The sequence below is a fragment of the Mastomys coucha genome, unplaced genomic scaffold (genome assembly GCF_008632895.1).
Source record: "Mastomys coucha isolate ucsf_1 unplaced genomic scaffold, UCSF_Mcou_1 pScaffold20, whole genome shotgun sequence".
Taxonomy (NCBI): Eukaryota; Metazoa; Chordata; class Mammalia; order Rodentia; family Muridae; genus Mastomys; species Mastomys coucha.
The window spans coordinates 14098465-14126012 of NW_022196903.1; the positions used below are offsets into that span (position 1 = coordinate 14098465).

General features: G+C 40.8%; 1 protein-coding gene across 4 annotated transcripts in view; it reads right to left on the reverse strand.

Annotated features, from left to right (window-relative positions):
- The window catches only part of Cttnbp2 (cortactin binding protein 2), a 157015-nt gene extending 147980 nt beyond the window's left edge, over positions 1-9035 (reverse strand). For 3 of the 4 annotated variants that reach the window (XM_031381247.1, XM_031381245.1, XM_031381243.1), the window contains exon 1: positions 8821-9035. Coding sequence is in view for 3 of the 4 variants with exons in the window: in XM_031381245.1 (XP_031237105.1) it covers positions 8821-8901 (81 nt within the window). In the remaining variant the exon portion in view is untranslated. Of the gene's footprint in view, positions 1-830; positions 907-8820 lie in introns of those variants that run through there. The other variant, XM_031381244.1, reaches the window with a different exon arrangement.
- Between the last annotated feature and the right edge of the window lie 18513 nt (positions 9036-27548).

The window sequence follows — 27548 nt, forward strand, 5'->3', positions numbered from 1 at the left end:
GAGCAAGCTCAGAAGATACCTGGGACAGACATGTAGGAGGGTTGGGTATGGGGTAATAAAACTGAGCACGTACAAAAATGTCATCAGAAAACGTAGTTCCTGTGCAGGCTGATTAAGGTACGTATACACGCATGCATGCACGCACGATGTTAAGAGCCTCCTTTAGAAGAAAGGGAGAAGCACTGGTTTTGAAGGTGAACCCAGCCCTGCATGTATGCTAAGCCAGTGCTTTAGCACTGAGCTATTATCTGAAGCCTCTTTTGACTCTGTCTTGAAACAATGTCTCACTGAGTTTGGAGGTTGAGCCTTGAAGTCACTCTGTATCCCATGCTCACCCTGAACTTGCAATCCTCCTGCCTCAGTCTTCTGAGTAGCTGAGATGACTGAGTAGGAGCATGAGCCATTAGCCCTGGGGAGTGGAAGAGGGGGAAGAAACAAAGCCCTCTGGTATTCTTGTACTTGATGTGGCTTTGATTTCATAAACCTACAGCACAAAGAACTTATTAAAAAAAATCATTAATGCATCTTGGTTCAAGGCTAAAATGGATTATCCTATATCTGATGACATTTATTTTAAAACAACCATGATAATCTAATTTTCAAAAGAAGACAGATGACAGATCACATTGCTATTCACATAACAACCTTAGGATCTTCAGAGCACAGAAGAAAACATGAAGACTGTACCCCTCAAGTCCAAAGAGAAAAAGTTCAGACTATGCTTTATTACTGAACTCCTTTTCCAATAAAAAAAACTGCAAAACAAACAATAAGTCCAGATTACATCTGTTCAATGACAATGATGCAAAGGAAACAATAATGAAACCTACAACAAGAAGATGAAGCCTGTCTGTCCTGAGGTCATTTATCAAAAAAGTCACCATATCCAGGAAGTCTCCTGTTCTGAACACCTATTGTAAAAAGAAAACAAAAATTGCCAGAGTCTGGTTAAACAGAGAACATCTGCCTTGAGATATACGAGTCATATGTATTAATTTACAGTGTGTATTTATCATGGTGGAAAACTGCTCACTGGCTTGATCTCAGGTTTACAGTTAGCAAGCTTTCTTACCCAGTCTACATCCACAGGTCTATGGATTGTACTTCCTACTGCAGCTATGTCCTTCCACATCAATTATCAGTTAAGGAGATACCATATAGAAATGGCCCCAGGCCAATTCCTCAATTGAAGTTCTCCTTCCCAAGTGACTATAGGTTTGTTTGTGTCAAGTTGACACCTGACACTAACCCTAACAGCAACCAAAAAGCTTGCAAGGCATATATTCTGAGCTATGGTGGCAGAAGTGCCCCTCAAAGAGTTGCCCAAACACATCAGTCTTATTAATGATCCTTAATGAAAATGGACTCAGGCACAGCCAGTCATTTGCTTGGCTCTTCCCTTCAACACTAACCACCCCCCACAAAATCAATGCCTTTATAAGCTGAAGTAGGAAGGTATCTGAGAAAGTAGAGGGCTTGAAGATCAGGCAAGAGATAGATTTGGAAGGGTAAGTGGCTTTATCTGCTTGGCTGTCAGGCTTCTCCTAAGTAAAAGGATGATGTTGGATTTAGTAATCTCTAAAGGGAGGGTACTAGACTAAGTGGTTTCTAAAATCTCTAGCTCTCAAGTGCCTTGATTTCATGTGCCATGGGGAAAGGGGAACTGTAATAATGGGTTGAGGAAATCTTACTTTTTTTTCCCTTGAGACTAAAAGCCTTTGAGAAGTACTTGAGGAAAATTGATCTTGTATTTTTCCTTCAAAGTTACAGAAATGTGTTTTCCTAGTTTAATACTTTACACTAAGAACTAATTGCACTCAGATCTCTGTATGCAAGCAAGAGTTTCTTTGAAGACAAATAAGAGCTAAACAGAGGGAAACTGATGAGATATCTTGAACCTTTCAAATAGTGAAGGTTGTATCAACATGAGTAGAAATTAAGTGCAACTTTCTAAATATTTAGAGCCTGGATTTAAACCAATTATATGAACTCTCAAAGGAAAAAAAAAAAAAAAGGTCCTCAGGACTTCAAACTATTCTAAAAATTATACCCAGGTGTGGTGACTCATTCTTTGGCCTAAACCCTTGGGAAGCTGAAGGCAAGTTGCTAAAAGTCTGAAGCCAAGTTGGCCTGGGCTAAGGTGAGATCCTATCAGAACAGAAAGACCAGAAAAGAAGTGGATGTGTGTGTGTGTGTGTGTGTGTGTGTGTGTGTGTGAGCGTTTATTGCAGAGGGGAGGAGAGGGGAAGTGGGTGAGACTCTCTCAACCCTGCTTTTGCTTTCCCCAACCCACTTTTCTCACTGTTCCCCTCTTAGATCCCATTTTTCTTCAGCAAACAGGGCCACCTTCATGCTTGCATGCTCTTGTAGACTGCAGAAATCTTCCCCTTCCCTTTCCATTCAGCCTGCTGCATTTTCTCAGATGGCAATTAGTCACAACCTGCCTTGTGCATTTCCCCAAAGTATAAAGTCATCTTTAGAAACATCCTTACTTGCTGTCAAGACAGCAAGAATATCACATCTTCACATACTTTAATTCAACAGGTCTCCCTCCATTCATTACAGAAGGGAAAGCGTGCTCTGGCTCCGGAAGCAACTAAGACACAATAAGACAGGCTACTTCAGGGGCACTTTCAATCAGTCACATAGAGTAACCCACACTAGGGAAGGAAATAAGGAAGACCTTAAGACTTGGTGAGAACTCAGGGCCCACCATGTACCTCAAGACAGGCAGCAATGCCTGAACACTTTCACACTAACCAAGCAACTGTGTGTGGGAGGAGGGATCCGTGATGAGGAGACAATGCCAGGAAGGGAGCCCAGCTATGAGCATAGCTAATTTTAACCATGAGAAAGCTAGAGGGAAAACAGAAAACTGGCTTGGGCAGGCCTTTTCCTTCTCTTAGGTTTCCTCTTCTTCCATTTTCTCTCCAGAGAAAAAAGAACTCCCATTTCAGAAAACTAACAAAACAAGAGCAAAAAGCAAATAGTTTTCCATCAGATCTCAGATTTCCATGCAGCCTAACAGGAGGCTTGAATCAGCCCCTCAGTGAGAAGCCTTCCACATCTAATGAGTGCCACAGAGAAGTTTGTAACACACCACATAATACATCTTGATTATGTGCGGGTGTCAAGTACCAACTTGATGATTTTCTGATAAATAAGGACCTAGAAGGCAAAAATGATGGTCTTGGAATTACCAAGTCCTTTTGAAGAAGAGCTTGGGTCTTTGGCATTATCTTGGGGCCTTTTTGGTGAAATATTGAAATGCCAAAACAAAATCACTTACAACTGTGATCCCACTCCATAAATACTGTACTTACCATAGCCTTCAAATAGATCCCCAACCTAGTTACTTACTAAAAGAGAAGAGTTTTGGACTCAAATCACTATTTCTACATGGACCACAGCATGCTATATACAGCATTAGTAGTCTTTGTTTAAGTTATTTACAATAGACAAAACTAAAATCTTGGCAGTACTTTACCATTTATGCTACCATAGCCATTACACTCAGTAACTTCTGGACAGAAAGTGGGGAAGAAGGGAGGAAAAAGGAAAGGAGAGAGGAAGGAGGAAAGAGGAAAGAGGGAGAGATGGAGGAATGGAGAGGGGGGCAGAGGGAGAGGGAGAATATGTAAATACAAATGTGTGCTCCTATATGGAGACCAAAGGCCAACATTGAAAGTCACTCCATGGGTGATGGCACCTTCTTGCACAGACAGGTTCCAGCATTTGTCTGAATTTCACCAATCACATTTGTCTGAATCTCACCAGTCAGATAACCTGGCTGGCCATGGCTGCCCAAGCCCAAGAAACCCTTTTGTCTCTACCTCTCCAGAGTAAATTCACACCACCATGCTGGGCTTTCTTAAGTGAATTTTGAGCTCTTCACTGACTACAATATCACTTTAGCCCAAGACAAGGCCGTTTTAAATGTAATACAAGTGTTGCAACTATGCAATTAGTGGAGAGGAATCTAATTAAGCCTCTTTTCCAATGAGCTGAGGTGACAAGACCTATGAGGCCCTGGGCAAAGAAGTGACTCCATCTCTGCCAGGCACTTGTGAAGCTGGATTCTAGACCCATATCCCATGTGCCTGTCCACTATTCCAAAGCCTTGACTAATCTCTTCATTTCTGTCCAACCTTTTTCTATGCTCAAACCTTTAGGAATTTGTCTCTCATCTATCAACCATTCCCTCCTCTCCATCCTGATGAGTGCTGTGGCATTAACTTTAACGTTGGAAAAGTCAAGGACGGGAGCACTATGTTCACCAACATATGACCACTCCATCCTCAGCCTCGGTTATCCCGGGGAAGACAAGAGACTGAAAAGGAAACTAAAAACACTGAAAATCAAACTCTTAAAACAGAAATCTAGAAAGCAGTTGATATGTCATTAAGAAGAGCTTCTTAGAAAAGGGAACTACAGACAAGAAAATGGGGCTGGTGAGATGGCTGAGCAGGTTGAGGCAATCACCTCCCAAGCCTGATGACATGAATATGAATCCCAGAGTCCAGAGATGGAAGGAGGGAACCAACTCTACCCAGTTGTCCTCTGACTTCCACACATAAGCCATGGCTTGTGTACCACCCCTTCACCCTACAGCCAGCAACAGATGTTTAAACACTGAAATGCAAAGGCCTGAAAATATAGTTCGGTTAAAAAGCACTTGTCCATAATGTCCAGCGCTCATAACTGAAGAAGAAAGGCAGGAAGAAAGTTGGTCAGTCTATTGACTTAAGGTCTGAAACATCTGCAATGTTTACTACTATAAACCACAGACCAACATCTTCATTATTATCTTGTAATACAGAGTATATTTTCCAATTAGCTGACCAACATCAAGTATTATGAGAGCTTCTAATGAGCCTTACTTAAGAAACCAACTCATCCAACTCTCCTTAAAGGTTCTACTCTCCCTAGGCCACAGCCTTGATGGTCACATGAGCAACAGTAGCCATCTGCCATTGCTATGAAGTATTAATGCTGTAAAATACTTTGTCAACATATAAACTTATGGGAAACACATAAGAACAGAACCAACTGGTAATTTAGCTTTGGTACAGATTCAACACAAATGGGCAAAATGCTTTTTAACACAAAATTGCTCCTATGAGAAATCTAACAGCAGCAGCAATCACTGTAAAAATAGACAGAACAGATGCAAACAGAAATATGCAAGCCATTGTTTAAAAAGCAACAGTGTAACATGTAAAAATACCTAATCTTTCAAACTTTGCAAAACCTAAGTTGTGTTCTAAAGCCTATAGCTAAAATGGTGACATCTCTCTACAAATCTTAGAAAGCCTTTGGCATGGCATGCCTGTGAAGAAAACTCAAGAAACATCATGGGTACACACCATTTTCTGCCATCTCCATTCAGATTCTCTTCCTGAGGGCCCAGCACAAATGTCCTCCACCATGGACTATTTCCAGTGCCTTCCATAAAACATTTCCAGATCCTTCCACTAGGAACCCTCTGGCTGATTGTCATTCCTAAAACGTCTATCCACATTTTTGTGCCTGTCATGGTTTGACTCCTCTGTGTACTGCAGCATCCTCCATAGTCATGCTTTAAAGGGTCAAAGGCAGTAAAGATGCCACCCACACACGAAGCTCCCACCTTCGTGACTGATGAATGATGTGTGTGGAGTTCATGTCATTTCCCTTTTAAATTACTCTATCAAACTTTCAACATTCCCCAGCTACTATAAAACTGTGATTTCATTTTGTCAAAAGTAAAAAACTAAAACTAGCTAAGAAGGCCCCCTTTTATTGCATTTACGTTCAATACTGTCACTTAGAAAACAAATTTTTCAAGGTGCCAGACATAAAATTTAACACTGTGTTTTTTAACCAAAATGATGCCAAGGCATTTCTTGTAATTGTCACCCTCACAGCAACATCTACACCTATGCTTTGCATATTAGCTAATCCAGAAATCCTAGATGGAGGAGGACCCTGGTTGCCTCCCCAAAGACAGCTTTAAATGGATTTCCATTTTTTTTCTCACTCCCAAATACCACAGTGACAATAAAAAGCAGATTCTGCCTTCCATACTGCCTACCAGAAAGAGTTATATTCTGAGCAGAAATAGCAATATGGCCCATAAAAGTCATCGCATTTGGCTATGGTACTGAAAATAACCCAGGCTCCCAGCATGGATCACAGAGTAGACTATTAATACTATCCTATTGAATAATGTAGCTGTTAGCTCGGGGTGCTTTCAGGATTTAAACAGAGAACAAGGATAACAAACTAAATTTAAAACATTCCGCTGGAAATTATATTAAACTGCAAACTATAAATTAAGCCAGTTCCTAAGCAACAATCTAAATAGAAAAAAAAATCTATGAAAACATGCACTTTCAAAAATAGCCAATGGCTTTGAGGCTTCTCTAGCTTAATTCTGCCAAATGTATATATAAAATTCCACAAGATGTAAGCCAATTTAAAATGAAATAAATCTCTTCAAGGCAAGAAGAAAATTTCTCACTAAAATTAAAATATACATATTAAGTTTCTTGTTGGCACAAAAGCAAAATATAGATTAATTTTTAACCATTAGATAAAAAACAAGTATGACAAACAGAATGTCTGTATGTTTTCTTTAACCAAAAACAAACAAACAAACAACAAAAACAGCCTACAGCCCATGGGTGGTGGTAAGGGCCTCTAATTTCAGCACTTCAGGAGGTGAGTTCATGTTAAGCATGTGACCCTACCTGGAAATAAATAAATAAAGACCAGTTTACTCAAGTTGCTAATGTTAACGGCCTCCTTTTCAAGTGCAAACTTCTTGTAAAAAAATAAATATAGCCCAATTTTACCGAATAAAAAGTAACATTTTTACTTAGTTACTTTAAAAAAAAAAACAAAAAACAAAAAATAAAAATAGCCCAATTTTACCGAATAAAAAGTAACATTTTTACTTAAACAGTTACTTTAAAAACAAAAACAAAAAAACAGTGACAGTAAGTACTGTCACTGCAGTTTGGAAGCCTACAGGATCTCTTGGGAATAATTAAGGAGGTCCCTTACAGATTTTTTTTTCCTGACTCCTCCCCTTAACAAGAATCAAATCATCAAGCTGCTAATTTATCCGCATTTGAATCAGATTCCGGACATTTTAAAACACTTGACAAGGAACACTGACTTTGTTGGAACAAAAGTATTCCTGACAATGCAGTTTTGTTTACAGTCTTATACATCACACATCATGAACCACGCGCTGCTGTTAGTTTATCTTGTGCTTGAAATATTGTGCGGGCACAAGGGGTGTTTTCTAAGTAGGTTAAACAAACTAACTACCTTCCAGGGGGAGAAGAATCGAGTTCTTCCCCCCTCCCACACACACACACTTCCACCCTCCTCTGCATGGAGAACAAGACAGTTGATAATTTCAACTCCCAGAGGGACTTGTTTTGATAGACCCTTTCTCCGTTGCCACAGAAAGAAAGTAATTCACAAGTGGAAAGGCTTCATTTGAAATACCTTTAAAGTTCTTATTAACAAAGAATGAAAAACTCAATTTCCCCCGCAAAGCTCCCAGAGCCCAGATTCCTCCACTTTCACGATGAGGATCAGTAGTCCCCCTTCCCCTCCCCTCCTCTCTCGGTCTGTTTTCGCAGCTAGCACCCCAAGTACCTTCCTCCTCATCTCTTCTTTCCCATTCAAAGCCAGAGGGAAGAAACTCAACAGCTCAGCTTGTTTACATCTGGTCCTGCCCTCTGCTGCCCAGATCCGGATTTGGATCTGGAGGTGGGAGACACGGAGGGGTGGTCAGTGCGGGGCTCAGCTTACTCCATCCCACTCGGAATCCTCCGAAAGAGCTGCCGGATTTGGCCAAGAGTGGGAGGCGCTCCCGGACCTGTCTTTCTTTGCAAATCTTTGCAGCTCTAGCAAAAGCTGCTTCCCCAACCTGCAAATGTTTTCCAACCTAGCTTTGTGGGTCAAGACCCCCCATCCCCCAAGCAGGGTAGAAAGGGAATGTCTGTGCATGCAGACATTCAGAGTATCAAAGAAGGGAGCAGGTACGCGCCTAAGCAAGTCAAGACGCCAGGGAAGGGCAACAACGTTTTGACACCAGGTACAGAAAACCCAGCTCAATCCCGCTTTAGCTGGGGAAGAAGGTCCTTACAAATGACTGACGGAGCAGCAGTCAGCTAGGACCCAAAGTGCTGGCGCTAGCGGGGCCTCTTCCCACCAGCCTCCCTAAGACACATACACACACACACACACACACACACACACACACACACACACACACACACACACACAAAGAGCATCCCCACACCTGCTTATGGATGGTTCACCTCCCCGTCTCTGTTCCCCGAGGTCCCCCGAGAGGTGTCAGGCACCCCGAGATTTGCGTTCGCTAGGCACCCGGGAGAGGTGAACAATGGAGACGGAGATCCTCCATGAGCACCCCGCGAGTGGGCAAAGGGGTCACCAGGGACGCGGATGGAGTGTCCAGAAGGACCGACGGGTCCCCAGCACCCGGGGGTGGGGGGTGGCGTTCCCCCACTTGAGCCCGCTTCTGGCCCTGGGGACACCCCGGGGAAGGGACACACGAAGGGCACACCCGGGGGAAGGAATAGGTAATCAAAGGGAAGAAGCACAGGAGAGAGGGGTTATCCCGGAGAAGGAAGGGAAACCCTTGGGAAGGGAGAACGGGGGAAGTAAGCACCCCAGAGGAAGACAAGGCATCCCAGGAAAGGACCGGGCACCCCTAGGGGAGTGTCCAGTGGGGACCCTGGCACCACCCCCAGCCCGTGTCTCCACGGTTTCCCCGCGCCCAGGGAACTCGGTTACCGCCGCCTCCGCTGTGGCCCCCTCCGTGTCGCCCGGGGCACGGGACAAGTCGGGCTCGCAGCTCGCGCTGTCCGTCGCCATCTTCCTGCTCTAGCGGATCCGAATGCGAGCTCGGAGCGGCGGCGGGGCTCAGCTCTCCCGGCGCGGGCGGCGCTTAACCCGGTGCTGGCTGCGGCCGCCGCGCTCTCAGCCCCAGAGCTCGGCCGCCCCCTCCCGCCTCTCCGCGCCGCCCCTGCCGCTTAACCCTGTGAGCGCTGGAGACGCGGCGCCCCGCCCACCCGCCCGCCCGCCCGTCCGCACCAGTCGTTCCCACGGGACCAAGAAAAAGCACGGGAGATGCGCGGCCCTGCGCTGGTGTCGGGGAGACGGACAACCGGGGATGCAAAAGAAAGCAAGCTTCCTCCGGTCAGGCGACGGGCTGGCCAAAATCTTTGCTGAGGCAGCCGGGCACAAGCCGATCTGGGGGCCAGATTCCTGGATGTGAAACAAATCTAAAACTGAGCAACCATCCTTCAGTTCCACTAGCTCCAATGAGGTGCCTTTCTTAATATTTGCCAGCCCCTGTCGCCTGGACACGTGTATCCTCTTGGTTTGCACACCCGGCTTTGTTTTATCGCCTCTTCGGTGCTAGTCCTCTCTCAAACCATCAACTGAAAGTCTGAACTCATAACTAAAAGTCGTCTCTGTGTCCAGCTGTTTTTAGCACCCCTCCTCCTCCGCGGGTACCTATCTGCTCAGTTTTCTTTTCAAGGAAGGTAGAATCTCACCCCCCCCCCCCAAGCTTGAGGTCTGTTCTGAAAAACCACCAAGTATCCAATGATGTCTTACTACTTTTGAGAGAACAGGAGCTTCTTTCTTACAGGTGAGGACTCAAGGATACACACGCAGACCTTCGGCAAAATGATCATATGTGTGAATGAGTTAGGCCCAAGCAATTAATCTCCCCCCTCTTAGCTCTAATTCTGTTCTTATCCTTTCCTGCCAAGTCCGAGAATCTGAAAATCTATCACCTTATCGAAACCTTATGGCAAAGATCTTCCGAAATCTCTAAACATTTGTTCTTTTGTGAGTGAAAGCACAAAATCAAATGGAAGCATTCAAACTGTGTCTGTGTGAAGCCGAATCCAGGCACCATCCAATCCCACGCTTGAAATTCTGGGAGATGGATGACTGGAATGTTCAGTACATGGGTTATAGATCGAAGCCTTTAAAACAAGCAAGCAAACAAACAAACAGCAAAGACGAAACAACAACCAAAGCCCAGACCTCTCCTATTAACGGGTCCTGACATCTTAACTGTTCACTTTCTGAACTGGATCCGAATATTGACACAAATCAAAGAAAATATTTTCTACAAAGATATTGAAAGGAACTAGTCCACAAAATCTAGAAAGTTCCCCCCGGAAAGAGAGGTCAAGGAAACACACCTGGTACCCTGAGGTGAAGGGTCAGAGCTTAGGAACCATCTGCAAGTTACCCTGGGCACAGGCTTTCCTTTGATTACCCTTGGCTTCACTCTGATAGCTGATTTCCTCAGCCCCCTGGCTTGTACTCTTTCTCGGTCATCATACCACCTGCCTTTATTTAGTCAACTACTCTCCTGAAATTGCTCAATGTGAGACTATCTAGACTTCTAAGATGAAAGGAAAATATTTGACTGCAAAAGATTTTGAACTGATAGTAAATATTTAAGATTAGAAGTAAGGATATTTCTTTTTTGTGTGTTTTTGTTTGTTTGTTTGTTTGTTTTTAAAACTCGTTTTCATACATCAGTTTTCTTAATACAGATGTTGAACTATTACTTGAAAAATTACCTGGCACACTTCTAAAGAGAAGCAGGAGGACAAAATAATATATTTCATTTAGGAATTAAGGACAGGTATCTAAAGACCTTATTGCTGGAAAGTAGATATGTTCTTAGGCATGCAGCTCAATTTTTAAATGCCTCATTTATTTGCAGATGTTTTATAATAATGTTAAAATTTTAACTACATCATTGGAAAGAAGTAGCTTGGTTTCATTCTAAATAAAACCCAAACAGATTTGTATCAGAAAAGGGAGTCAATTCCTGGAATTTTTCCCCGTCTTGCTTATGTGTAAGTAAATGAAAAAACAAAACAAAACAAAAACAAAAACAAAAAACTACAGGCATAAAAACCAAAGTAGAGCACATGTTTTAACTGCCCAAACCCAGGCTATGGGAAAGAGAATCCAAGCCTTTTGCTTCTATCCTAAAACTGTCACTGCTATGAACTGGCTGAGCATCCTGCCATTGTAGCAAAGGAGGAGGGCTGACTCCCACACCAGTGGTCTGGCCTGGAGCTGCCTCTCTACTGGGGGATGCTTGCTTTAAATTCTCTCCCTAGCATCCAGTAGCTTCCACTGCTATTGTAAATTAACTCCTTCTACACAAAGACAGTCTCTATTGCAGTTGGAGCAAACAGATCTGAAAGGATAATCACTTGATCACTGCAGAATACAACTCTTTTGACACTTCATTAAACTGCTCAGTAATAACAACCTTGAAACACATTCCAGGGCCAGAATGAAAAATTCTGAAAGGCAGGTAGAAGAAAGACGCTATAACTAGAAGAGGGGAAAAAAATCCTATTGTAGAGAGGAACCAGATTCATAACCCACGGATCCTCTTCTTCTGCAGTAAAACGGAAGGAGAGATACTGAACATATTGGAAGAAAAAGCAGCCAAACCCTGATATTTGGATTAATTTTTCCTTGTAAATAGATAGTGTATTCCTGACAAAATAATCTGAGGCTTATTGTTTACCAAACTGTGGGAGAGAGGGAGAGAGTTATAGGATTCTCTTTAAAGGTTTCTTTTTAAGACCGGAGAAATGAGTTGTTGAGGCTAGGAATGGAGACAGTGGTTGGGAAACCAAATGGTTTCCTGATTAAACCCTGTTCTTGGCCTCCCTGGCCACATCCTCCAACCCACAAAGCCAAGAACCCAGAGTTACACATCATGATGCAAGGGGAGGTTTCCTTCCATGTGAAAAGATAAAGGAACATATGCATATTCTAAAACCAGCCCCATGCAAGAGGATTCTTTACTTCAGTCAAATGACATTTATGATAATTCCAGAGAGCAAACCATATGCTATCATGTCTTAGCTTTGCCAAATGACAAAATTACCAAGTAACGAATCATTTCTGACGACACCTCAAAGACTGTAGTTATACAATTGAAAGAGTCCCTCCCACACTTATTCCTGTTGAATGAAATGACCAACCTAGGGAGCCCCAAATCTTAACTTTGGGAACTCTGAAAGAAAGAACATATGCTAGCTCCCAGCACCCCATCTAATGTCTTGATTTTGAAATCAAGACATTGCCAGAAATGTTTTTTTATATGACCTAACTGCAATCCTTTATAGATAACTTGTTATTATCTGCATGTACTGGAGTCTCTTTGTGGGGTTTGTTCAGTAAATTTAATTTGAATCTAGTTAGGGTTTCTTGACAACAACCTATGGATTTGGAAGGCCTTTCTCACCAACTGTAGTTGGTGTGTGCCAATGAAATGCAAACTAATTTTACCTAAGCTAAAACAAAATGTAATTAGGAAATTAAATCTGTTATGAAGGAATCAAGTCAAAGCTAAATGTAAATCACCCCTCGTAATCACCCCTATCCCTTTAAATACCATCTGAATTAGTTAGGGTTCTCTAAAGGAGCAGAACAGAATGAATAACACACACACACATACCTAAGCAGATTTATTAGAGTGACTTGCATATAAGCGGTGGTCCGGGTAGGTCAACAATGACTGTCTCTTTACTGAAAGGCAAAGAATACGGTAGTAGTTCAGTTTACAAAATGGGGTATCTCAGCAATCCCAACCTGATGTTGAGGATTCCCAGAGATGGCAGTCTTCAGTCTACACTGGAATTTCTAAGAAGTAGGTTCTAGCACCAGCAATAAAACAGAGTAACAGAGAAAAAATTCTCAGTAACAGAGTAGATGAACTTGCCAGCAAGAGTCAGAGCAAGCAGGCAAACAGCCAAACCTTCCTTTTCACCTGTCCTTTTATGTGGGCTAGAACCAGAAAGTGTAGCCCAGGTTTAGGGTGGGTCTTCCCTTACTGACTGTGATCTAATCAAGAAAGTATCTTAAAGGCATGCCCAGCTGCTTGAATTCTAGCTGATTCCAGATATAGTTAAGTTGACAACAAAAATTAGCCACCATGCCATCTTTTATCAGGATCTGGATCTGGAAATCACTTAAATTAAATTAAATTGCCAAAGTGGTATCCAAATGCCAGGGTTTGAGGGGGGTAATAGTTTATTTGTCTTCCTTTGGAAATGGGGTCCAACTGTGTTACTCAAACTGCTTTAAATGCCCCTTTAGTTTCCTCAGATGAAGTGATGAGATGAAAGTTGTACTCAGGCTGTGTAACCTCACAGCTTGGGCTGAGACCAGAGCATTTACTTCTTTAACTAACCCTAGGCCTAGGTCTGGAAGCTTCTATCCTTTGTATAATCTAATCTTCTAAGCTGACTGATTCAATCTGGCTTCCCTTGGCTTCTGACTTAATGGCTCTGTGTGGCCTCATATTAACTTAGGCAGTATGTTCTAATCTTCTGGCTCCTTCTCATCCTCTGGCTCATTCTGTGCTCACCTTTGTCTAGGTTGCTCTGTCTGTAAAACTGTCCCTGTAAAACTGTCACCACCCACCACATGCCACACACTTGTGTCTTCCTTTCTCTCTCTCTGAGCTGCTTTTAAGTAGCCTCTTTCCTGTGGTGTTCTCATCAGACTTAAGCATATCCTATCTGACTCTGTCAAATCTTTCTCTCATTCATCACTTTGTCTACCCTTCAACTAGATATCACTTTCAAACATGGCTACTTCCTTCTACAAACTTCCTTCTACAAACCTTGCCTTTATTGTTAAGGATTAAAGGTGTGTACTAAGGGCATGTCTTTATTTCAGCCAGATAATACTGTAATGTAGGTTGTGTCTGCATGCTGGAAAGATCATATCATTAGATGTGATTCCTTGCTCGAGTGGCCACATTGCTCAATTAAAATTCCTCTACAAACTGGCCTCCAATTCAGGTTGGTTTTGAACTCCTGATCCTCCTTCCTCGGCATCTCAAAGGCTGCAATTACAGGTATAAATCTCACATTCAGCTCAGATATGAGATTTTATTGAAGAAGTATAGATATAAAGAAGTTGTAAGAATATAATCCCCTGGTTGAGTCCCTCTAATAGACAGTAGGACTAGTGTAGAAAACCCAGGTAGAGTTGGGTCCATTCAACTAAATTCTTCTCCATCATTACCTGCTGGTTTCCATTCCTACCTGCAGAAATCACTTACAAGCATAAGTTTTGGTGTACAAGGATGTTTTAGTGCAAAGTCATTGTAGGGAAGAACAGTTTTAACAAATGAATCTGGCCTACAGCTGCCCCTCAACCATCTTAATTGGAAATGGATCTGAGCTAGTCCACTTCTTCAGCCTCTTTAGCCACCCCACAAGCTTGCAGTATGCAGTTACTAGGCAACGGTAAAGGCAGAAGTGTTTATACCATTAGGCATTAATTATAGCAGAGCTCTATTTTTCTTAGAAAGTTTTAAAACTATATAAGTAGGTTGTGAGATCTGGCCTTTCTCGCCTTTGATTAGAAGTGCAGAGTCCATTATAAAACTAAACCTCAAAATTTCCCCTTAATGCTGGATATGTTCTATTCAATACAAAAGCAAATTCAGTGTTCAAAGAATTTAAAAAGAAGCTAAGGACGATGCTTTTCAGGCTTAATAATTATGTGGAAAGTGGCTATGCGTGACTTGGTTAGGATTTCTTAAGTTACAGACACATAATAAAGTGAACCAATACCGCTATACTCTCTAGAAAAAGCACAAATTGTGTATTTGTAGTTAATGGGATTTCTAATACATTGTATTTTTTTGAGACATAACTGTCACCTTACATTGCCTCAAGTCTCAATTTATAGCATTATTTTCTTTTATCATTCAAGATAAAATATATAAACAAAAACAAACAAACAAAAAACAAACCAGTTAAACAGTATTTGCTGTGCTCATTTTAAAGCACTTGGAAATATGATGGTATTATTTGAGAGAAAATAGCATAAATATTCACATAGAAGTTGAGCAACCAATGAATACAAAATACAGTTAATTCATAATATTTATTAAACAATGTCATAGAATTGAAGGCTTAATTATATTTGTGAATTGAGAATTGAAAAGGAAAAAAAGGCATTGGTATTACTAGATTCTGGGGGAAATGAATTCATTTGTAGGCTAATGAAACTTATACCTGAGAATCAACATTTTCCTACTGAAAATGTTTTATGTTAACAATATAATATACATATTTGCTTATGGAAATGGAATGTTCTTTTATGATATTATCATCACCCAGTATTTATTATTTAGCAATTTGAGCATTCATGCCTTCTAAAGAATCAATTTAGTTGAAATATAGAATTATACCACTACTTTTTCTTTCCTTTAATATTTTGATGGTCTGAATATGCTTGGTCCAAGGAGTGGCACTCTTAGGAGGTGTGGACTTGTTACAGTAGGTGTGGCCTTATTGAAGGAAGTATGTCACTATGGGGGTGGGCAATGAGACCCTACTGCTAACCATGTTGTGAAAGCCAGTCTATTCCATGGGGCCTTCAGATTAGGATATAGAACTCTCAGCTCCTCCTGTACCATGCCTGCCTGGACACTGCCATGCTTCCCACCTTGATGATAATGGACTGAACTTCTGAACCTGTCAGCCAGCCCCAATTAAATGTTGTCCTTATAAGAGTTGCCTTGGACATGGTGTCCGTTCACCCTAAGTTCAACCCTAAGTACAACCCTAAGTTCTTGCTGTGTCAGCTTTCAACCTCGCCTTCCTTACTGCCCCTTCATGCCACATGGCACCATTACAATGTAGCTTTGCTTGGCACCTTTCAGTTTGCTCATCCCTCTACCCTACACACCGTGGCCATAGATATATGTATGTACATATAACAATTTACTGTGTGTCCTGTTTATGATTGCTTTCTCCTTTGGCTCCTAAGCCTTCCAGATTCTGTTGTCTTTTGACTTTAACTTCTAGAGGAAATTTAGTACTCAATATTTGAACTCTCTTCCTTGAAGTTTCTTCCAAGACTGAAGCACTCAGGCAACTTCCCAAACCCAAGTCTGCCTCTTTAATCCCGTTAGTCACATTCTTATTTCCCAACTGTCTCCAAATCATCCAACCTCTCCCTTAAGAATCATAGTTTCTGAAGCCCTACTTGAATTCATGTTTACTGATAGGCATTTTATATACATGGTCCCATTTTATTGTTGGTTTGGTTCAGAGTTGGCTCAACACAGCACAATCTATCATAGTTGGCAACGAAAGCCACACATGCTTGCTTAGAGAGAAAACGTCTAACAAAGCATCCTTGTTTCTCTTGCCTAATTGAATTGTATCTAGGCCTATAGTTTTACATTTGGGAGTAGGGTAAGCCTAGCTTAGACTCTCCCATGTCTCTTGACAAACAGAATTGAGTACTGATGTATGAAATCATCTGTAGTCTGACACAGAATGCCACCCTGGCAATAGAGGTTAGTTTGTCGTTGTGAGATACATTTCCACTAAGTAAGAGCCTCATTGACATTGACAATTTTAAAAAATGTGCTGCTGTTTCTCTTATTTCTAGGCAGTAGCCTGCCTAAGTGGTTTTTTTTTTTTTTTAAATGGCATTCAGAAGAAATGAAGCTAAGGGTTAAATGGGTAGGTTCCAATGAATGGAGGATTCTAAAATGTTCTTTGCATCTCTGGCAGATTCTCTATAGTTCAAGGTTAAATGAGGACTGGTGGGTTTCACAGTACCTGAAACTACTGAGTCAGCTATAAAACTTTACTCCAACTTATTGAGTGGTTCCTGTATATAGGCAGAGTGATACACTGATGCACATGCAGGTGAAATGAGTGTTAGCACCTCCTTGTCTTGTGTCATGGGCCCCTTTGGCATTGTGGTGATACTTAGGGATACTGTCTCAGATAAAGGTACTAAATTCACAAAATGAAATGCATAGGACAGGTTAGGAGTAGACCTCAGGGCTGCAACAGTTGGTTGTATCTCCAAAACTATAAACACATAAAAATTCAAAAGGACTGTAAAAAAAGTGAGATATATTTAAGTTTAGTGATCAAAATTCTTCCTATGAAAAGCCAATTGGTAATAATAGAGAAGTTTATCCATTAGACCAATAAATAAGAATATATAATGGCAATGAGGTGGCTCCTAATTTATGGGCTTTCTAAGTTTTCATAAGTATGGAATCCCTCCAATAATTACGTTGATAATTTAAGCTATCTGTAATTTGTATTGTGACATCCATCATGCCAAGTGCTTCCAGGTATGTTGTGATCTGTTACTGAAGTTCTTAGCTGGAATAAATGCTAAGTATGAATAAGAACTTAGTGAAAGTTGTGTGTTCATGTATGTCAAACAACTGTGTGTGTATATGAGACAGAGACAGAGACAGACAGACAGAGAGAGAGAGAGAGAGAGAGAGAGAGAGAGAAGAATGCTTTCAATCCTCACCCATATCAGGGAGCTATGATTTACTGATCATGCTAGGCTGGCTTGCCAGTAGCCTCCAAGGGCCCTCCCATCCCCCCACCTCCACAAGCAACATCATTCATGCCTTAGGAAGGAATTGGGAGCTCCTGATTCCCTGGAAAGTGATTTACAGGCTAAGATAACTTCCCAACCTGAAAATACGTTTTTGAATATTAAATATATTTGTTAACTTGCCTATTTCAAGAGATAGAACTCTATATTTGGTAGGCCAATGAAGTTTCCCTAAGAAGGAACAAAGTGGTGCATAAAGTGTAGGGTTACTTCCCTTAGTCCTCCTCGGATGGTTTTAACACTTATTTCTATTTTGTTTTAGGCTTTTATTATACCTTTTAAAGAATTAATAATCTCTCTAATACACATGCAGTTTTGGAAAGAAATTTATGGAATTTAATAAAATGGTTGCACAAATATACAACTGTTCTAACAAGGCTATTTGTATAAAATTTTAATTTGAAACCAAATATTACATGGTATTCAATTAAATATTAAAAACCCCACATAAACTTGTAAAAGTCTAAAAACAGAAACTTTGGAAGGCTCACTTAATTCAGCACCAAAACAAACACTCATGCCTATGTCTGGTAAATATCCTGCCATTTGCTATCAAAAGGTATGCTGATAATTTATAAACATGCAAAAAAAAATATTGGTTTACTCATCTGTGCTAAAGGAATATACCTATTCTCTGTTTTCCAACATGCAGCCTGTGTGATTGTTACAAGTTTTGGGACAGTCTGCAGTGTCACTAATAATAAGCCATACTTAACTGTGGGGACTTAATATATGGGGTGGGAATAGGAGGTCGCTACTCAAAATGTGAGTGGTTGTTTTATTCAGCTTGGGCCACTTTTTACAAAAGGTCATAGACTAGGTGGTTTAAAAAATAAACAAACAAAAAAGTATTTCTTACAGCTTTGGAGGCTAAAAAGTACTACAACAGGAGGGTGAGTGTTTAGGTGAGTGCCCTCACTTGAGGACTCATTATGCTTTAACTAGCCTTTCATAGGTGTGTGTGTGTGTGTGTGTGTGTGTGTGTGTGTGTGTGTGTGTGTGTGTAACAAGAGTGAGAAGCATGGAGATGGAGGAAGAGAGGAGGAGAAGGAATTTCTTGTTTAGTCACTAATCTCATTTCAGGACTCTCAACCCACATGATCTAATCTAGCCTTAGTTATGTCTTCAGATAAGGGCATTCAGGGTTAAAACTTCAACAACAAGATTTTTTGGGGGTTGGGCACTCTCAATCTGAGAAGATTCAAAACTCATTCCTGTGCCAGCTCCTTCCACTGATTTTCAATTATGCCTTAACTGAGGTCGAATCTACTATTAGCTTCTTAGAGCTTCCATCAGGCCTTATTTGTGCCAACTATGTGCCTGCTATGCTAACGAACATTCTCCATCAATGTCACAAGGCTCAGAGACACCAAGGGGTGCCATCTGCCTGGTTGTCTATTTGCACAGATTCCCCTCCCTGAGAATCCCACTAGAACACTGACTGAGGAGACTGAAAAACTCTAGTCATTTAAAGGGCAAGGAATTTGGTACTGGAAGACCTGTTCTTTGGGTGGTGATTTCTCTGTGACCTAAAGCAAATCCCTAGTGTTCAGGGAGTGAGTTACTGAGGGTATCAAATAGAAATAATCATTTCACTAGTTATTCTCCAGGACAGTTGAGAGGATGAAACGAGAAGACTATGGACAAGTTCCTGGATGCTTAAGAGCTATGCACATAGCTATGAACTTGACCTGCTTTCCAACCCTCACATTCAGGAGTCTTTCATCTGAAGACTGCCAATATGATCCTTAAGAAATCCTACATCCCTGAGTTGAGATAAGCGATACTGGGCATCCTGTCCTATGTGCACACCTAATTTTGAGCTTCATTAAGGAAATGGCTCCCAGGTTAAAGCATAGAATGTCTTTCCCCCTCATTACCACATTTTTTGAAATGTGAGATTTCCCCTGTCAGAACACATTAAGATACCATGGTGACAATTGCTATAGAAATGCTAGATTTAGAAAGAAGTGAAATTTCAGTTCTACTTCCTAATATCTACGCTCAACAACCTAGCCTGAACACATAAGAGCTCCAAGGTTGAAAATGACCATCTGCACCAAATCCCTTGGCCACTCTCTGCTCTACGATGTTAAGTTTCATGTTGTCAGGCTTCTCAGAAAAATACATGACTGCGACACTGTCTTAAAATGTTTCCTGGAACAAAAATAAAGGGGATTAAATTTGTTCAGTTTTTCCCCTTAAAAATATAAGTATCTGCTCTAATCTCGGTCAGAATTTTGAAATCAGTGAGTACAAGGACGAGGTACAGGGGAAGGGGGGAAGGCTGTTGTGAATAACAATGACCTGGATTAAGTCACTGATGAACGATCAGAGTATGGGCTATAACAGACATTCAGGCTCTGTTTAATGAAAGGAGATAAGCAAAACCAACAACCATAACAAAAATAAAAGAAAGAAAAACTCAACACGTCATACAAAGCACTATAAACCTGGTAATGTCAGAAAGCGTAATTTCTCAAAAGGAAGAAGAAACTCAATGTTCATGTGAAATTTTCCAAATTAAAAAATACATGTCAGCAAAATCTAAACATGATGCTAGTTTTCAAACTGCCAACAAGGGATGCTTCAAATTAGGGAATTGACTCTTGTGTTCTTTAAGCTGCAGCAGACATTAATCAGTTACACATGTTCACAAGTCTCACTCAGAGCCATCTTTTGTTACACGTTGCTGAAGGAGCAAGTCCTCCATTCACGTCTCTTGGGCTGAGACCACCAGCAAACACAGATGTCTTTCAAGTGAGTCTCTTCCTCTGCACCTTACTGCTGCTTCTTAACATAAGTCAAGAGTCAATCAAAGTTGGCTTAACTCATTTCCTTCTTATGGCTTCCAAGACTAAAGATCTCCATACATACATGGAAAGAAATCTGTACAGAGACAGAACATGGGACATTGTGGGAAGACAGCAGGTCTGGGTGAATCACCCAGAGTAAGGGATCTATGTACAGCAACCAAAAGGCTCTAAGATGCTGGAAAATGTTTAACAGCCACAAACTCATCTCAGCTGTTTCACTACACTGGTACAGTTTTAGACAGTGGAAAGTAACTATGCCCTGAAACTGCTGCAATTGCCAATTATCTTCAAGCCATTTCATTTGTCAAATTATTACTTATAAATTAAATATGAACAGTAACATAAATTCTTCTGTGAAAATACAATAAATATTAGTATTTTCATTGTCACTCTAGATTTTCATATCTTGTTTTTTATTCTTGCAGTCATGAATACACTCCTATGATCAATATTTACTCATTAAAAAGATCTATGGGGCAATATTTCATGTTTCTCAGAAGAGAGATGGTGAATTTTTAGTTGGAGGAAAACATTGTAAGAGATATTTTTTAAAATTAGATTTTCCCAAATTTATCATCTTGAGGATCAGCAATAGTTTATAAACACCAAGAAAAGAATACAAGAAAAATCACTTGCAATTATTTTCAGCATTTCTTTATGAATTATAATAAATACCCTCTTCTCCCTCACTTTCTTCTGAAGAAACTACCTGGTATCTCCTTGTCCCAGATGCGTGTCTCCAGGACCTGGCCCAGAGATCCTCTTGTTCTTATAGGTTAGTACTTTCAACTGTAGTGGCTTTATCTTTGTTCATGCAGTGATACTTATGTGACTATTCTAATACAAATATTGACCAACTTTTCCTCATAAGATTCTAACAAGTATGCATTTCAAGTAGAATGGTAAAACATTCTACTCAACTCAGCCACTGAAAAATAAAAAACAGATCATTATATAGATAAAGGGGTGTGTTTGGCTTTTAGTAGTTTCATAGATCAAAACATGTACCAGGCCATAGTTGTCCCTAAAACTTATTTTTCTTGCCCATTATCTGATATAAAACGACCTACTTCAGGACATTATTTACAATGATGTCTTATTTTCCCAAAGAAATACCTTGTTGTCTTTTTACCGAGACAAATGCCTAGATTCTGTTTTTGTTTGTTTCGTGTTTTCAGTTCTTCCTGTGCCTGTAGAAGTTATCCACAGGTTGTGACAATCAGTTGGGGTAGGTGCATGTTTACTCATTGATTATTAGCCAATGGATTTGCTTTAGAGAGGAATGTATCACGAGTCTCATTTCTGTGGCAAGATGCCCGACAGAGGCAATTTAAGGGAGGAAGAATATTGAGCTCCTAACTCAGAATCCAGCCATCCATCATGGCAGGGAAAGCATTGTAGTGGGAGCTTGCAGCAAATCTGGTTCATATCCCAGTGGATTAGGAAAAAGAGAGCAGGACTCAGCGGGGGCTAGCAATCACTCCCTCAAAGGCCCTGTGGCCTGTTTGCCATGTTCCAAAGGTCCCATATCCTCCTAAAACAGTGTGGCCGGCTGGAGACCAACTGTTCAAACACATAGGCCAGTGTGGCATATTTCACATTCAACTGATTACAGGAGAAGATCTATGAAGTTAAACACATTTTTTAATGAAACAGACGTTGGCTTTCATCCATCCTGACTCTACAGAAGAAACTAAGGCCCAGGTGGGATTGTTATCTTGGCTCTGTAGCAGATTCTATGTTATCTCTCCAAACATAAATGCAATTCCAGTGATTCCAACATTATCAGCCTTCTGCTAACATGCAAATAAAATAATCCGTACTCCCATCCCACACAGACCCAGTATGTCTCAGACCCTCCTTTATATCTGAAAGACTTCCTAGAGGTATTTTCAGCTGTCTGGCATTATCCTCTCACTGGCTCTGCAGATCAACTTCCCCTCAGATCACACAATTACATCATGCTTTTCTATTTTTTACTCAGTGGAGGAGGTATTCTCAGATTTTTTTTTTCTTCAATTAAAAGCAAGCAAGCAAGCAAACAAACAAACAACATACCTTACATTAAAATCACTTGCTGACTCAGAATTGATTCTTCTACAACCTTCAATGTCTGTCCCCAACATTTGTGAATTCCCAACAGTTAACATGGGAGAATTTTAGTAGTAGGAGTTTAAATTATAAAAGCAATTGCTTTGTAAAATATCACTTTGCATGGATATAATAAATTTGCCTTTCCTTGCTATAAATGCCTTACGCCCACTGGCCCTTACCTTCGGAGATTCAAATTCCCAACTCCAAACTCAGAAATCTCTGTCTCCCTGATGGAGATTGCAGCCAAAGATGCTGAATATAGCTGTAAAACTGGCAGAAAACCCACAGTAAATGTACAGAGTGAGGAGGCTCAGATGAGAGAAAGATAGATTATGATAACATTCTGCTACTTCTGGAGTCATACACAGAGCTGGCAGACAATTTTACATAGCTCCAAAGAGGGAGGAAAAACACTTCCAGCACCTGACTGACAAAGATGTGGTGCTTAAGGTCATTGCAGAATAGGAGCATAACTGAAGATGTAGATCCAGAAAATCCCAAGGTCGACCTATCATCTGAAACATTAGCACTGCACTGTAGGTCCGTGCAGATGGCCAAAGTATGAGAATCTCAACAACCAGGCTGGGAACAAAGGGTATTTATGCCATTACTGTGTCTAACTCAGATGGCCACTAAATTCTTATAGTGATCTGATTAGAATAATATCACTACCTCCCATGTGTCCTTTGTGGTTGGTCATCAAGTACATAGAACAGGAAGTGAACTCTCATTCCAAAATACATATTCTCTAATTCTCAACCACTGTGATTTCTAACACAACTATCCAAACTGCGGAAAACTGGGTGATAGTCTTCTTTAATTTGTTTATTTTATGTCTTCATGTACTATTAAAGTTCTATGGAATATTTGTTTACCCTACATCAATCTTAGCTTCAGTCAAACACCATAATTAAGCTCTTTATGGCCTTTTATCAGATTAAAAGGATGTATGAGGAAATATTGTGCTTTGTGTAAGTGTCGTTTGATTGCATGGGAAAGGAGCTCTTAATACCTCACTGGATGGTTCAGTTTGGCTTATGTGATTGGCTAGCTGTTTGTCTATGAAGAGTAGTAACACAGACGTTCTAGGCCACAGCATGCAAAGTAGCCATCATCTCTCTTTCTTTTCCCAGGAACCTATATACCAATAATCCACATGACAAAGTTACAAAGTGGACCCTTGAGTCACAGTGCTCCAGAGAGCTGTTCCCAGGGAGTTGTTTGAATTATCTCTGACATGTAGGCTAGTTTTTATTGCAGCATTACCAAGTCTATCCTGAAGAATATGGAAATTGATATTAAAAACGAGATAACAAAATTGCAGTGGGTTTTGCAACCCATTGGGATTGCAGAGGAAATCGAATGAGCTCCAGAGGGAAAAGCAGTGGAGGATGAGGTAAAGGGGGAACAGAAGGGACGGAGGATGGATTTAGCTAAAACACATTATGTACATGTATGAACTTTTCTAATAGTAAAAATGTTATAAAATGACAAAGACGAGTTTTAAAGAAAACAAAATGAAATGTTTGATCAAGTTCTGGCAGTGTATTCCTGTAATTCCTTCACTTAGGAGGCAGAAGTGGGAGGATTGGAAGTTTGAGGCCAGCCTGAGCTACATAGTTTCAGAGAAACACCCTGTTTCAAAAAAAATTAAATAAAAATTAATAAATTGAATGAGTAAATGTATTAAAATATATGATTTTATGATTCTTAAGTTAAGAGCCTTAACTTAGAGTGTTATAACACTAAATAATAAAGGTAAATTTAAGAACTTTATTTGTGTCTTTTTTTCTTTTTCTTTGTGTGTGTGTGTGTGTGTATGTGTGTGTGTGTGTGTGTGCATGTGTGTTATAGTGTTAGAGACTCAGCCCAGGCCCTTGAAAATATAAGCAAATTCTTTTGCACTTAAGAAATCTTTTTTATTTACGGCCTTTTGTTTCAAAACACTACTGATCATATGTAGAATTATAACCACATCCATTTATATTTATTTATATGGCTGCTTATGTTCACAGCACTGGGTTTTGTACTGTAAGAGACTGTATACTCTATAGTGCCTAAACTGTTTGCTCTCTGTCTCTATAGAAAACATTTGTTGACCTTCACATCAGGAAAGAAAGACCTCAGCAGATTCCCAAAAGCAAATGAAAGCATCTTAGAATCCTATGGAATTCCTCACGTAAATTTTACCTCAGTATATTAACACTTCCTAAAATCTGGATCACACCTAAGACGTAAAATGGCATCACTTGTCCCCTTAGCTCAAATTCTGTCTTAGAGAAAAAGAGGTTGAAATTCACTACCTATGAAGTTCCTCTTCAACATGAGCATCCCTGCAGTTCATATCTGTGAGCTGTGGTGTCCTGTGCAGCTTAGATCCCAGAACCTTAGCTAGGGGCAGTGAGCAAATGAAGAAAGGACAGACACACTAGCTCACTTACAGTGAAGCTGGGATCTGGTGGGATTCTCTCACATCTCCTGAGACCAATACCACCACAACTCAGAGTCTCAGTGAGTTGATTGGTTATAAGATGAGGGTGGGAGGGGTTGGGGTGAGCTGGGCTCCATAGAAGGGCTCTGTAAACCCAGACACTACTGTGTATGCCAAGAAGTGTTTGCAGACAGGAGCCTGATAAAACTGTCTTCTGAGAGGCTCTATCAGAGCCTGACAAATACAGAAGTGGATGCTCGCAGCCAACCATTGGACTGAGCACGGGATCCCCAACGGATGAGTTAAAGAAAGGACTGAAGGAGCTGAAAGCTAAAGGGGTTTGCAACCCCATAGGAAGAACAACAATATCAACCAAACAGACACCCCCCCAAACTCCCAGGGACTACAGCACCAACCAAAGAGTACACATGGAGGGACCCATGGCTCCAGCTGCATATGTAGAAGAGTATGGCCTGGTTGGACATCAATGGGAGGAGAGGTCCTTGGTCCTGTGAAGGCTCGATGCCCCAGTGTAGGGAAATGCCAGGGTGGGGAGTCAGGAGCTGATGGGTGGGTAGGGGAACACCTCATAGAAGCAGGGGCAGGGGCATTGGATAGGAGGTTTCTGGGGGTGGGACTGGGAAAGGAATATTTATTTATATTTGAAATGTAAATAAAGAAAATATCCAATTAAAAAAAGAATTTATTGATCAAAAAAAAAAAAAAAAAAAAAAAAAAAAAAAGAAGAGCCCTGTAGGTGAACAGCTAGGAGGAAGAAGCTGTAGTTGTTAATCTTTGCACACACTGATCAATCATTCCTGGGTCAATCATTCATACATGGACTCTAGAGAAAAGCTTTGCCATTTCTTTTGAGCCTGGGATGTAAAGGTATTGGCTTTGTCAACTGTTCCAAGGGTCTGAGGCCTTGGACGTCCTTCACATGGCTACACCCATGTCAAAACCACCTTTGCTTAAGACTTTACTTGGTTATGGTTTTCTTCTCTCTGAGAATGTTCACTCCTCCTTTCCTACTTTCACATCATATGTACAGATAAGATTTTATATGTGTATATAAAATCTGAGACTCATAAATGAGAGGAAACATGCAATGTTTGTCTTTCTGAAATTGACTCAATTCACTTAAAATGATTATTTCCAGTTGCCTCCATTTTCCTTTTGAGCAACATAATCTTTGGCCTTCAGGGATGAAAGAAATCTCACTGTGTATAAGTACCACATTTTTCTGTCTTATATTTTTGTTTATTTTATTTTATTAAAAATGCATATTTTCACATAATATATTCTCATTATGGTTTCACCTCCCTAATTTTTCCAAGATTCTCCCCATTTCCTCTCTCATCAGAAGCCACAGCCTTTCTGTCCCTCACTAGAATACAACCAGGCATCTAAAAAATAATAATAATAAAGTAAGATTGGACCAATCAATCAACCAGCCAAACAAAAACAGAATAAGATGAAACAAACATAAGAAAAAGAGCCACATGTCCATGGCCCATGTTGCTATCAAAGGCCATGTATATAGATGCCTGTATGCTGCTGCCTGAAGCCAGGTTGATGTCTGTGGGATGTGCTGCTGCTGGGACCATAGTGTTCTGAGTGGCTGTGCTGCCATATGAGGCCATGGTAATGTCCTGGCTAGTGCTCCCACTGAGAGCCATGGGTTTGAGGTCTTACTGTGGCCAGGAACAGTGTTGATATCTGTGGCTCATGTTACCACCAAAGGCCATGCCAATGTCCATGGTGATGTCTGTGATCCAGGCTGACTCTGAGGGCCTTGTCTGGGTCAGTGGTCCTTCTGCAGCCTGGGGCTGTGTTCATGGTTTGTGCTGTGGCCATAAACCATGGGCAAGTCCATGATCTAAGCTCCAGCTGACTATAAAGAGCAAGAAAACTACTTTGGCAGTGACTTGACAGTTACATACAGATACACAGTTGAGAAAGGGGGACAGGACGGCTCTGTAACAACCCTCTAACCTTATCCCAATCTCCGCCAAAAGTAACAGCCTAAAAAGGAAGCCGTCAAAGAGAACTCTTAAAAATTGTGATAAGGATGCTGATGTGTAGATCTCTTCAGTTGTTAGCTTCTGATTGGGGGTAGAGGTAGGGATGGACTCCATTTTCTTTAGCAGGGTGGGTCACTGGATGTTTTACCATGGTCCAGTATGTACATAGACAGCGCAAATTAAACTTTCTTTTTGTTTGGGATGGGGGAGGTCACAAGGGCAAGGAGAGGTGGACATAAGAAGAATTGAGAAGTGAGTGTGATTGGGGTATATGAAGTGAAATGTATACAAGGACTTGTAAGATTAAAATAAAAAAAAATTCCCTGACAAAACATGAGGCAATGATTCTCCAAAGATGCTACTGAGTTTGTTTTGTGTTGAAGAATGCAAATACATTTGTACTTGTTATCCTGGACAAATGGAGCAAAGACCTCAATTTCAGGCCACAAATACTGAACCTATGAAAGAGTAAGTGGGGGATAGTTTTGAACACATCACCACATTTTTTCTTATCCACTCCTCTGTTAATTGACACCTAGCTGGGTTCCATAATTGAACGATGACTAGCATTTCAGTAAGACACATGACTTGCATGTGTCTGTGTGATAAGTTGACTTTAAGTTCTTCAAGGTTGTGTCTAGGAGTAGTATAGCTGGCTCCTCTGGCAGGGATATTTTTGGTGTTTGAAGAACC